This window comes from Mastigoproctus giganteus, chromosome 9 (genome assembly GCF_048544385.1).
Source record: "Mastigoproctus giganteus isolate SK-2022 chromosome 9, ASM4854438v1, whole genome shotgun sequence".
In the NCBI taxonomy this organism is placed as follows: domain Eukaryota; kingdom Metazoa; phylum Arthropoda; class Arachnida; order Uropygi; family Thelyphonidae; genus Mastigoproctus; species Mastigoproctus giganteus.
This window is the reverse complement of record NC_143583.1, coordinates 85,699,037-85,713,439: the sequence shown is the minus strand read 5'-3', so window position 1 is coordinate 85,713,439 and position 14,403 is coordinate 85,699,037. Positions and strand designations below refer to the sequence as shown.

At 38.5% G+C, this 14,403-nt stretch overlaps 1 protein-coding gene across 1 annotated transcript in view; it reads left to right on the top strand.

The window, feature by feature from the left end:
• l(1)G0196 (inositol hexakisphosphate and diphosphoinositol-pentakisphosphate kinase) overlaps positions 1-3,807 on the top strand; it is an 832,616-nt gene extending 828,809 nt beyond the window's left edge. The window contains exon 32 of the mRNA XM_090381508.1: positions 3,550-3,807. Coding sequence (XP_090237634.1) covers positions 3,550-3,755 — 206 coding nt within the window. The 3' untranslated portion in view covers positions 3,756-3,807. The remainder of the gene's footprint in view (positions 1-3,549) is intronic.
• Positions 3,808-14,403: the final 10,596 nt, after the last annotated feature.

The following is a 14,403-nucleotide window of genomic DNA, read 5'->3' as shown; positions in this document are numbered from 1 at the left end:
TTCTGGAACCAGAAGTGGCTGGAGAGCCTAAGGATTTGTTCCTTGGGTGATCTTAGCTTGAATAGGGATAAGGTTTGTAGGATTAATGTAATATTTGAGACCGTTATCCTGGATAAGAATGAACGTTTTAAGGTCGTACAGCCCCGTGCCACTTCCGGTGCTAACATAGGGGAAACGGAGAATGCACAAGTACCATAGTATATCCTGTGTCTGCTGGGAAGGCTTAGTGCTTTATAATGAATTGTTGATGCAGCACTACTTATGTTGAGTAAGGCGGCAGCATATGCTGCCGAAAGCTTCAGTTTTATAGCAGTATGGGTTTAACGATTTTAATTTTAATCTATACTTAGCAGTCGATTTTATTTATTTATTTTATTTTATTTGTAATTTTATTCTAAACTTTACAGCCAATTTTACTTATTTATTTTATTGGTAATTTATTCCATTTATTTTTATAAAGATATAATTGATCAGAGTTGGCAGCATCAATTATGGACGCTTGATCTCTTTCTCACAAACGACCCTTCTAAGTATATGGTCGAAGTGAGTGGTCCTTTACACACCTCAGATCACAACTTGGTGATTGTCTCTTCTCCAATGGAGCCTTTATCTCATGTCTGTTCCCAACCACGTGTTGTTTGGCATTACAAGAATGCAAAATGGGATGACCTGCAAGATTTCTTTTCTGCTTTTCCTTGGTTGGATTACTATTTCAAAACTTCTAATGTCAATGTTTGCTCAGATCATGTCAGTGAAATTATTCTTGTAGGAATGGAATCCTTTATTCCACATTCCACTTTAAAATCTCATTCTTTATCTAAACCTTGGTTTTCCAATAAATGTGCTAAGGCTGTTAAAGAGAAGAATGTTGCATATCGTAATTAGCTTGTTTCCAAATCTTCAGATTCATTTTCTGTCTACACCAAAGCTAAGAGTAGCAAACTTGCTTCTTGTCCTAATGGTAGCCGAGCATTCTCGGCTATTGGCCACAACTTTTACCTATCTCTGCTCCCACCTCTCTCAAAACCAGATGGTTCTGTTGCCACTTCAGCCAAGGATAAAGCTGGCCTGCTAGCATCCCATTTTTCTCCAACTCCTGTATCAATAATCTTGGTAAAATACCTCCCACCATTCCCAATATACTCCATTCAATGCCTCCTGTGGTCTTCCATCAAAAGGATGTCAGAAGGATTTTGATGAATCTTGATGCTAAGAAAGCTCCAGGTCCTGATGGTATTTCTCTCCCTGTTCTCAAAACCTGTGCTCCTGAACTTACTCCTGTTCTTTGCCTTTTTTCACTTTCTTATTCTAAAGGTGTTTTTCCTTCTGCTTGGAAATTTGCTCATATCCAGCCAGTTCCTAAAAAGGGCGACAAATTCATCCCATCAAATTATCGTCGCAAATTGTAATGACTTCTACACTTTCTAAAGTAATGGAGAAATCAATTAACTGCCAACTCTTAAACTACCTAGAAACTTTCCGTCTGATCAATAATCACCAGTATGGATTCCATCAATGTCAATCCACTGGTGATGTTCTGGATTATGTTATCCATTTATGGACAAATTGAATGGAAAAGTTCGGGGAAACACAAGCAGTTGCTCTTGACATCTCAAAGGCTTTCGATTGTGTTTGGCATAAAGGTCTCCTAAACAAACTTCCATCTTATGGTTTGCCAACTGTATTTTGTAATTGGTTATCCAGTTTTCTCTCTGACCGCTCTCCGAGGTTGATGGTAGATGGCTGTCTTCCAACTTTTCCACTAATGCTGGTGTCCCCCCAAGGTTCAGTTCTTTCCCCCACTCTTTTCTTCTTGTATATTAATGATCTTCTTCCATTGACTGGAAATCCTATCCATAGTTTTGCCAATGATAGCATGTTGCATTCCACTTTCCATTTCTAAAACTCAGTCTTGTCTTATATCTTGCAAAAAGGATTCTTCTCTCCTATGCTTATCTTTGGTGACACTCCAATTTCTAGGCAAAATTATATATCTCTTTTGAGGATTATCGTGACTTCTAATCTCTCTTGGCACAAGCACATTACAAATGTTACTTCCTCTGCATCTAAAAAACTTGGTTTTCTCTTTCGCTTTCTACATTACTTTTCTTCCAAACAGCTGTTCACTCTGTACAAATCGCAAATTCACCCTACCATGGAATACTGTTCCCAAATCTTGGGCGGTTCCCCCAAAACCTCTCTCAGGCTTCTAGATTCCATTCAGAAGAGGGCACTTCGGTTCATTAATGACTCCTCTCTAACAGAGTCTCTCCACTCGCTATCTCAGACGTACTGTTTCTGCTGCTTGCCTTTTCTACAGATACTTCCATGGGCACTGTTCTTCTGAATTGGTTTCTATAATTCTCACCCTCTCTTTCAAAATAGTCCAAACACCTGCCACCACCAGCCAACATCCATTTACTGTCCAACTTCTAACTCACAGAACCAACTTTTCATCTTCCTTGTTTATTCATTCAAATGCCGTTTTCTGGAACAAACTTCCTTCGTACGTATTTCCTGAAAATTACAGTCTACAGAAGTTCAAGTCTAATGTCAACAAATATCTTCCTTCCTTCGTCTTCTCAACCTCCAACCCAAGCACGGTACTAAGGACTATGGGTTCTAATACCTCTCATGTTTGGTGGGGTATTCGTAAAAAAAAAAAAAAAAATGGAAACGAAAAGTGCGCACGTTGCCTGAACTAAAAGAAGATTAATGGTTAGTTGAAAGTGGAAGTGAAGTAGTGGTTAAACAGGGGAAAGAATTTGAAAAACCTAGTACAAAAATGAACTGGGACTGAGGAAGCAAAAAATAATAATAATAAATTAATAAATAACACCATATTCAGATATGGGAGTGCAATTTTAGCAAGAGGTCGAATCAGGGGATGGCAAAATCTCAATATAGTAGATGAAAATATGATATATAGTCACGAATGCCATCAGGGGACTACTACTGACCATGTAGCAGGCACTGCATTTCCAAATTGTCTGTAGTATTAGAAAAAGGGGGAAGCAAATATGTGGCCTTTATCATAATACTAGTAGACAAGGTAGTCCCTATGCAGTGTAAAAATAAAGTTAATAATGTAAATTAAAACAAATACAAATTTGCAAAAGTGTAATCTGAATCACCTGTTTAACCACTACTTCACTTCTACTTTCAACTATCCCTTAAACTTCTCTTTGTTCAGGCACTGTGTGTACTTTTCATTTCTATTTTCACACACTTTATCTGTTTTACAAACCACACATTATTTATATATATATATAGAAAGAGAGCAATAAATATACAGTTGTAATTATGCTGAACAGTTAAGTTTAGGGAAACTAAAACTATAGTGTTTTAAGTGTTCTATAAAATTATAATCTTAGTAATTAATTGATAAGGAGATAACTATATTTACTTTTCAATCTTATTAATCACAGATAAATAAAAATTAACTTAATTACTTTTTTCTTACTATTTCTTAATTTAAGGGGAAAAAACCAAATGCACCCAAAATGTAGCACACTACAGGTATTAACTAACTTCTTTAATTTCTAACAGGCATGGCTTGGAGTGGCCCACCATCTTTTGTATCCAGTAGTGGTCCTTCCTCTCCAAATTCATCTACATTGGATATCTGGATGCGATGGAGGCAAATGGCAGAAGCAGATTCTGCTGCAGGTGAATATTCCGGCCCTGGAAGTAGGAACAGTTTCAGCAATCCTCCATCTCCCCACGACCCCCGTTACTATAATAACAGTTTGTAAAGTGAAAGATCTTGTAATGTTGTATTTCTTGTAAAATAGTATTATGTATCATAATTATATACCATAAAATAAAAAAAAACTTAGATTATTCTTTTAAAAAGTTTAAGCTATTTTTTGAAATTTGTTCATTACAACACATATTGAATAACAGTTTCTTAGAATTTTAATTTCACCGTTTTAAAATAATTCTAAAAGTTCAAGATGGTTTCAGATATTCATGTGACAAACTGCTCATTTTGCCTTGGTCACATGTTGCCAATCACTTACAAATTCTAATAATTTCGGCACAATTTAGAGGAAATTAATAATTTTCTAAAACATTAGCATTAGCATTAGTAGAGGCATATAATGCAAGAAAGCAAGCTTAGGCAGCATCAGCCAAAAAAAAAAAAACATTCCCATTTCACCCATCAATTCTTTCAAAATGCCTGTCCATCTCAGCCTTAAATTTATTTAGGCTATTAGTTTCCACAACAAAAGATGGCAGCCTGTTCCACCAATCAACTGCCAACTGGCTAAAGGCAAATTTCCACCCATCTATTCTGCAACTATCTTTCCTCAATTTAAAACTGTCCCTCCTCAGGTTTTTAGTCTGAGCAAGAGGAACAATCCCATCAGCATTCAGCTTGCTCAACCTATTCAAGGTGTTATACACCCCAATCAGATCACCTCGCAGTTGCCTACTCTCCAGGCATTGCAATTTGCAGAACTTAAAAGCCTTTCTTGGTAAGCACACCCACTTGTTCCCCCCTCACCAATCTTGTTGCCAATCTTTGTACTCGTTCTAGCTACTCTACATCCTTCCTAAAATGAGGCCTCCAGACCTGTACAAAGTACTCTAGGTGTTGCCTGACCATTGCCTTGTATAACGGGATAATCACATCCCTGTCCCTGCTCGCAAAATTCCTATATGTCTTTGGCAATACTCCATGACCTGCCCCGGCAGCCCACCTTCACTGCTCGGCAAACTTCATATTTGACTGCACAATTACCCCCAGGTCTTTTTCACTTTCCACCTTCCCTGAGTGTAGTACCATCCAGTTGGTACGTTTCTCTTGTGTTATTGCTACCCATATGTTAAACTTCAGTTGCCACTTCTCGGCTCATTTGCCCAACTTATCTAGATCCAGTTTGAGTAGCATACTGTCTTTACTGTCGTTAACAACCCTGCCAACCTTTGTATCATTTGCAAACTTGGACATTAAAACTGATAAAACTTCATCAATATAATTGATAAATATACAAAACAACAATGGGCCCAGCACTGAACCCCGGAGAACTCCACTAATAACATTGTGATCACTATCACCCAGTTGTACCTTTATCTGCAAATTCTTAATGCATGAATAATCACTGCTGATAATCAGATTAAGAGTATTACTCCCTCTGGTTGCCTCTCGAACTCTCATTTTTTATTTACCAGTGCTTATTTCACCCCAAACAGACACAACACTGCCTTGTCTATCAACATCAATTGGATGCACTTCCTTAAATTTTGTGTTTCTTAACTAATAGCATAATCCCTTCTCCCTTACTGTCCTGTCTATCCTTTCCTTTACACATTGTACTCCCCAAATTCCAATTCTGCACTGATTATATCTGTGTGATACCACGTCTCTGATATCCCAACATCTGCCTTTGATGTCTTGACTAGCACTTCAAGCTCATCAAATTTATTAACTATACTCCTAGCATTGGTGCACATGCAAGTATACATGCACCTGTTTCTAATCTTAGTTAACCTAACACAGCCCATGTATTTACTTGTTCCACTATGACTCCCAGCAGTCCTGGAAATCTCCATTACCTTGCTTTCCAAACTGCTGCTCATTCTAATAGAAGCAGTGCAAGAATCACTTTTGCCTCTGCCTCCGGCCACAGTTAACCTTTTAGTCTGTGTACCCCCCCCCCCCAGCTAACAATTTTCCAACCTACATAACACTGCCTCGATAGCATCAGCAAATATTCTTGCATCCTTTCTATTTAAGTGTACTCCATCCCGGTAGAAGCAGTCTCTCCTGTTGACAAGCACAGACCAGGCTGAAAAAAATTCTACCCCTTGACCCTTGCACAATCGAGGCACTCGATGGAATAAAGCAAGCTTATGCAGTATCAGCCAAAAAAAATCTCCAATTTCTCCCCTCCATTCTTTCCAACTACCTGTCCAGCTAAGGCTTATATTTATTTAGGCTATCAACTTCCACAACAAAAGATGGAAGTCTGTTCCACCAATCAACTCTGCGCTGGCTAAAGGCAAACTTCCGCACATCTATCCTACAACTGTCTTTCCTCAATTTGAATTTATCCCCTCTCAGGTGATTGTTCTGAGCAAGAGGAAGAATCCCGTTAGCTTTGAACATGCTCAAACCATTCAAGATTTTCTACACCTCAATCAGATCACCTCGCAGGTGCCTAGTCTCCAAACACTGTAATCTCCAAAATTTAAGCCTTTCTTCATAAGAGCGATCCTTTGTTCCATTCACTAATCTTGTTGTCCTTCTCTGTACTCCTTCCAACAGCTCTACATCCTTCTTAAAATGAGCCCTCCAGACCTGTATACAGTACTCCAGGTGTAGCCTGACCATTGCCTTATACAATGTGATAATCACCTCCTTATCCCTGCTAGAAAAATTCCTGTATATCATTGACAAGACACCATCATCTACTCTTGCAGACCATTTGCACTGCCTAGAAAACTATATATCTGCCTGCACAATTACCCCCAGGTCCTTTTCATTCACTTCCACTGTCAGTGTAGTACCACAGAGTTGATACTTTACTCTGGCATAAAGTATCCCAGATTGCTGCTTCCCATATGTAGTACTTTACATTTGTCAATGTTTAAATTTCATTTGCCACTTCTCGACCCATTTGCTCAATATTTCTAGATCCTGTTGCAGCAGCATACTGTCATTAGTGTCACTAACAACTCTGCCAACCTTCGTATCGTCTGCAAACTTGGACATTAAGACTGATATACCATCATCAGGCCTGATATACCTGATATACTGCCTCCTTTAATATACAACCCCAGGTGCTCACACATCTGGTGAGTATGGCTGGCACACCAATGGTCCTGAGCTGGATATCATCATTCTTCTCTTTCTTGGTGATTGCTCTCTCTCTCTCTCTCTCTCTCTCTCTCTCTCTCTCTCTCTCTCTCTCTCTCTCTCTCTCTCTCTCTCTCTCTCTGTGTGTTAGGGTAACTCAGGAATTTTTTGGCTGGTGCAGCATAAGCCTCAGGCTTCCTTCCACCATATGGCTATTAATAATAGCTGCTGGATGGATCCCAGCCACACCCAGGTGCCTATCTTCAACAATTTCTCCTCCACTTTCCTCTCAGTTATTACAAAATCATCTAGCTCACTGCCAGAGTTCACCTATCTCATTCCCCTCCATAAATAACTCCTGATGTGTGAATGTAGCTGCAAAATAATCATTTAGTTTGTTAGCCACCTGAGCAGGATCAGCAACAGGTGGACCAATCTGATTCATCCCCTTCCTTCTAGAGTTTACATAGGTAAAGATCTTTGCCTTTTTTTCTTTGCATCCTTTGCCAAAGATTTCTCATAATCTGCCTTTGCTTGCCTAACCTCCTTTGTGACTTAGTTAAAGACCAGCTTATATCTATCGTAGGCTTGCATGTCACCCAAGGATTTATTTTTCTTCTCTGCCACATGTCTCATTAATTCATCTGATATCCATTTAGGCCTAAACCTTGGACAGTATTTCATAGTTGGTATGTAAAGCCTAGTACCTTCCAAGATTAATTCTTTGAATTCTTCCCATTTTGAATTTGCCATTGGTAGCATCATCAGTTGGTCCCACCGTATAGAATTTAAATACTGTCTCAGACCTCTGTAGTTGCCTTTACCAAAGCAAAAACCCTTCCCTTTACCCTTGATGGTAGTGACCTCTTTGAGTAAATCCCACTTCAGCACACTGTGATCACTTGCACCTAGTGGTTCCTTTATCTTCAAATTCTTAATGCATAAAGATTCACTATTGATAATCGGATCAAGAGTATTACTCCCTCTAGTTGCCTCCTGAACATGCTGATTTAGAAAACTATCATCCAATAAATCCACAAAAGCCTTGCTAGTCTATGAGTGACCAACCCACAAATTCCAGTGAATATCCGGGAAATTAAAAACCCCCATTATAAGACTCTCTGATGTACTGGCCCACTCTATTTACCTGTACAGTTTTTTATTATAGTAATCATAGTCATTATGCCTATAACACACTCCTACTCTCAATTTTGATTTCTCAGTGCTTACGTCACACCAAACTGACTCGACACTGCACTGTCCAGCGATGTCGACTGGGTGTACCTCCTTGGATTTTGTGTTTCTTAACTAATAGCATAACCCTTCTCACTTCCTATCCTGTCTATCCTTCCTGTAGACATTGTACTCCCCAAATTCCAGTTCTCCATGCCTTATATCTGTGTGGCGCCACGTCTCTGATATCCCAACAATATCAGCCTTTGATGTTTTGACCAACCCCTCAAGTTCTTCAAATGTATTTACCAGTCTCCTAGCATTGGTGTACAATCAAGTATACATGCACTCATTCCTATTCTTAGCTACCCTAACACAACCCATGTGTTTGCTTGTACCACAATAACTTCCAGCAGTCTCTGAAATCCCCTGCATCTTCTTTTCCAGACTGCTGCTCATTCCTATAAAAGCCGCGTAAGAATCACTGTTACCTCTGCCGACAGTTACTCTTAATTTATTCGTCTGTGTACCCCCCCCCATCTAGCCGAATTGATCAACAAGGCACTTATCATATACTACCTGCTATCCTGTCTGGGCAGAATTGCCGACACTTTCACATTCAACCATAACTCACAACTTTTTTTTTTTTCAACGTTTGCCTACACTTGTTGAGTAAATCTGCAGATCTCTTACTCTTAATGTCATTGGTTCCAACGTGTATAACAACATCACCTTTTGTTCCCTTAAAAGATGATATCTGCTCTACAACATCAACTTTTGTCCCTGGCAGACATACCCTTGTCCTGTTCCACCTATCCTTGCATAGTATATTCCCTGTCTACCTGACAATAGATTCACCGACAATAACTAGTTTCTTTGGGACTGGCACATTCTGCCTTGGAGATTGCCTCTGTTTTGTCTGATGCACAGGAAAAACATTTATGAACCATATTAAATGAAATAAAGATTGTTGCCTCATCTGAGCTTGTGGGTAATCTGTGTTGAACATGAAAACTCCTAGGACTTCCATCAAGGATAATCCTGCCAGACAATAGTACATTGACCTCTCTTTTCAGACCACAGTGGGAAAATCTTTATAACACCTGTCAGACTGCCAACAGTCCCTTTGATATTAATGTCCAAATATCACTTAGAGGGCTGAGCATCCCAGTAAACAATGTTTAACTTCCACCCTCACGTGCTCAAATACCATCATGCAACCTCTGTTAAAAATTGAAGTGAGGACACCAACCCGGTCTTCTGACTACTAAAAATTCTCTGCTGCCCATTCAGCTGAATAATCTGACTTCTTGCCTGCTTTCACTGATGGCACAATGTTGAGTTAGTCTCATTTGAGCCCAGCAATCTCAGAAACTGATTTTTCTTCCAGCAAAACAGTCAATAATGTATATGGGTAGATGAGGCCATTCTCGAGTAACCATAATACAGTAAACCCTCGATTTAACGGACTAATAGGGGAGAAGGGGTGTCCTTTAATGCTGAAAGTCTATTAAATCGAACGTAACGTGGCGGGCATTTTTTATTGTTCTTAATGTAAAAAAAAAGGTTTAATACAATATACAGTACTGTACAATATAAAATTATTTTGCAATTTCGCCTTTGATTTACAGATAACAGAAACAGTTTTTTTTTTTTTTTTAAGCCATAAATTTCACAAACACGAGCTACTGAGACGCCTTGTTCTAATTTCTCAATTAGTTCTAATTTCTGTGCCCCATTTAAGTTCACACGCTTTCTTTTGACTCCTCTATCACTTGATGCCATTTTAAATTGTAAGAATTGCAAAACTATTTAATAAATAAAGTCAATTCAGAAATCACAGAAACACTCTATATACAACCTGACCACACGATAGCTTGAGACAGACTGAGACTGAAACAAAGCGAGTCGGTAGACCTGCAATTTAGTGTCCCGAGTCATGTTCAGCTCGCAAGTCACCACCCGCTCTTATCTGTAATCTGGAAAAAACAGCTATTTAAACACATTTTCAGAAAGAAAAAAAACAATTTCCTGAATTTGTTTTTAAAAATAAAAGTAGGTAATTATTTTTAATTAATAATAACTGAAATTTTGTTTAACCTAAAAAAAAAATAATATGTTTAAGATTAATATGTACATTACTGTATTATTATTTTCCAGTCCGTTAAATCCGAAATCCATTATGTCAGGGTCCAATAAATCGAGGGTTTACTGTATAGTAATTGTTTTTTAATTCTAAGAAGCATATGACTCTGAGTACTCTCAAAACTTCTCTGAGTGACAACTTTGCTCATAAGAACCATATCTGAAGTGGAAAACACTATTGAAATGAACAGAGCCACGTAAAGTAAGCCTCGAGTTTCTTCATGAAAGCTCCACTCTGTTCTTGTAATCATAAAAATTTTACAAAGAATTTCTAGGATTTATCTTTTAATTAGGTGGGGCATGTCTTGGGTAAAAGAAAAATTCTCATCAAAATTCACTCCGACATATTTCACCTATGCAGTATAATTAGTATTACTATTACTAGTGGCAAATTATTTAAACATATAAAGTATTAGTGAAAAAAAATTCTAATCTCACCTGTCCATCGCCTCTTAATTTCTGTAATTCCTCCTTAAACTAAGAAAGAAAGAATTAGACATATTCAAACTACCCAATTCCAGACAGGACCAACTTTTGATGTTCGTAGGAATTAGATACTCCTCATTCCTAAGCATCACTACATTATATCAAACATTAAATGCCCTTGTGTTGAATCTAATTTTTTTTGTTAGTTTTTAAACTAATTCAAAAATGTTTCCATAACTTAGGTTTTTAAGTTATTTCCACAGCATTTATTCCAGCAGTACAAACTTTGACAATGCTATTAATCATGCTGTTAACAGAAAAAGTCAAAATAAAAATTTATCTTAGAGAACTTTTTTAAAAATTTATTTGTAAAATTTTAATACTGGATGAAAATCATTGAATTCTATTAAATTATACTTTTTTTTTTTTTTTTTTGGGTCCTTGACTTTTTGAAGGTTGTAAAATCTTTGGAGGTCCTAAGCAGAGTGGTTCTAGATCCTGTTGCAGTACTGTACTGTCTTTACTGTAATTAACAACCATGCGAACCTTTGTATCATCTGCGAACTTGGACGTTAAGCATTATATAACTTCATTGATATCATTAATAAATGCAAGAAACAACAATGGGACTAGTACCCAACCCCGGGGGAATCCACTTATGACATTAGTCCATGTAGAGCAGTGTCCATTTATTACCACTCTCTGCCATCTGCCATTCGACCATGCCTTTATCCATTGCAGTAACTTGCCCTTAATACCATACTGCTCCAATTTGTACAGCACTCTTCCAGGTGCAAAAGTATCAAAAGCTTTACTGAAATCCATGTATACATCAGAATTATTTTTTGCATCCAGTTCCTTTATGACCACATCTAAGTATCCAATCAAATTGGTCAGACAAGACTTCCCCTTAACAAACCCATGCTGTGTCTGAACTATCTCTTTAACCTGTGACTCCATTATTTTCCCCAGAACAGAAGTTAAACTGACAGGTCTATAATTATTTGTGTCACGATTTGAACCCCCTTTGTGAAATGGGGATACATTTGCTCATCCCCAGTCCATGGGAAGCTCCCCTGACTAAAGATGCTCTCATAATTATGGCTCAGAGTTTGCTTCCTTCCCTTGCTACCTCCTTCATTATAACTGGATAGATTCCATCTGCCCCAGGTGCCTTTTATATGTTTAAATTCAAAAATTTCTCCTTCACTTTGCTCTCAGTTATTACAAAATCACTTAGCTCCATATTAGAGTTTGATAAACTTCTGGTAACTTCTCCTGTGTGAATGTAGATGCACAATACTCATTCAGTTTATCAGCTACTTGAGCAGGATCATCAATAGTTGAACCATCTATGTTAAGTGGACCAATCTGGTTCATTGCCTTCTAGAGTTTAAGTAAAGAACTCTGCAGTTTTTTTTTTTTTTTTGGTTTCTTTGCCAAAGATTTCTCGTAAATTGCCTTCGCCTGCCTAATGTAATTTGTTATTAGATTACAGACTAGCTTGTATCTGCCGTAGGATTCTTTGTCGCCTGATAATTTATATGCATCCCGTGCATTTTTCTGCCACGAGCCTCATTAATCCATCCGACATCCATTTAGGCCTAAACCTTCTTCACTATTTCTTATTTGGTATCAAAAGCCTAGTAGCCTCCAAGATTATGTCCCTGAAGGCTTCCCATTTAGAATTCATCATTGATAACATCATCAGTTGATCCCACTGTGTAGAATTTAAAAACTGTGTGAGACCACTGTAGTCTCCTTTATGAAAACAAAACCCTTCCCTTCCCTTTACCCTTGATGGTAGTTGCGTTTTTAAGTAAATCCCACAAGACCACTCTGATCACTGTCACCTAGTGGTTCCTTTTTCTGCAAATTCTTAATGTGTGAATAATCCCTGCTGATAATGAGATCAAGGGTATTATTCCTTCTAGTATATTATTATTATTATTATTATTATTAGCTATATGGTGCAAGGAAGCCTGAGGCTTATACTGCACCAGCCAAAAAAAAAAAAAAAAAAAAAAATTCCCAAGTTACCCTGTGAGAGAGAGAGAGAGAGAGAGAGAGAGAGAGAGAGAGAGAGAGAGAGAGAGAGAGAGAGAGAGAGAAAGAAAAGTAGAAGGGATTCACCAAGAAAGAGAAGAATGATGATATCCAGCTCAGGACCCTGGGTGTGCCAAGCCCATACTCACCGGGTGTGAGCCCCTGGGGTCAATGTGCAAATGCATCCCCAATTCACAAAGGGGATGAAAAGGATGACACAAATAATTATAGACCTGTTAGTTTACCTTCTGCCCTGGGGAAAATAATGGAGTCACTGGTTAAAGAGGTCATACAGAATAACCTAGACAAGATTGCAGTAATAGTTCTGACAGCGCATTGGTTTGTTAAGGGGGAAGTCTTGTCCCACCAATGTCATTCGATACTACAATGCAGTCACAAAGAAACTGGATGCAAAAAATAATTTTTATATCATATACTTATATGTCAGGAAAGCTTTTAATACTGTTGCAAATGGAAGATTTGTGTACAAATTGGAGAGTCAAGGCATTAAGGGCAAATTGCTGCAATTGATAAAGCAATGGTTGGGTGGGAGACAGCAGAGAGTGATAATAAATGGACATTGCTCTACATGCACAGGATTCTCTGCTGGGCCCATTCTTGTTTAGAGTATTTATCAATGATATCGATGATCAGACTTAATGTCCAAGTTTGCAGATGATACGATGGTTGGCAGGGTTGTTAATGACATTAAAGACAGTATGCTACTATAACAGGATCTAGAAAAGTTAGGCGGATGGGCAGAGAAGTGGTAACTCAAGTTTAACATTGACAAAAGCAAATTACTGCATATGACTAGCAGTACCCCAAGAGAAATGTATCATCTGTATGGCACTACACTCAGGGAGGTGGAGAATCAAAAAGACCTGAGGGTAATTCTGCAGTCAGATATGAAGTTCTCAGGCTGCCGGAACAGATCATGGAGTTTGTCAATGATATATAGGAATTTTGCTAGCAGAGAGAGACTAGCAGGTGATTATCCATTTGTATAAAGCAATGGTCAGGCCACACCATGAGTACTGCATACAGGTCTGGAAGCCTTGTTTAAGAAAGAAAGAATGTAGAGTTGCTAGAATGAGTAAAGAGAAGGGAAACAAGATTGGTAAGAGGAACAAAGGGGTGCACTTACGAAGAAAGGCTTAAGTTTTGCAAATTGCAGCATCTGTTTCAGCCAAACCGATGATATTCAAATTCACATTTTCTAATTCATTTTCCAGCTCTAATATCCTGTCTTCACCAATGAGTGATCTTACGTTATAACAGGCCAAATTCAGTTTCCATGCATGGCAGCCTGGTTGTACCCAGAGATTCTTAGCGCCCTCTGCTTCCACTCTGATCCTCTTGCTGCCGTAAGAGAGGGAGTGAAAGCTGCTGGGGACTGAGGGCCATTTGTTTTGTCGTGCTGTCATACGCTGGAAGGTTTGGTGTTTTCTTCTTCACGCTGACCAGGCGTCTTGAAGAGAACCACTCTACACGTTCATTGCCACCCTAAGTGATATAACAGGGCTTGCCATCGAGGTGTGCATGAGTGGATTTTAGGGAAGCAGGCCAACCGGACTTCTCCTAAATCTTCTGTAATAGAGAGATATTGGATCCATCAGTGTTTTAGGCTGTGTTTGATAACACACAGGATACCTGTTCCCCTCTAAGCACCATTAGGCCTATAACACACTCCTACTCTCAATTTTGATCTCCCAATGCTTATGTCACACCAAACTGACTCGACCCTGCACTATCCAGCAATGTCGACTGGCTTCACTACTTGGATTTTGTGTTTCTTAACTAATATT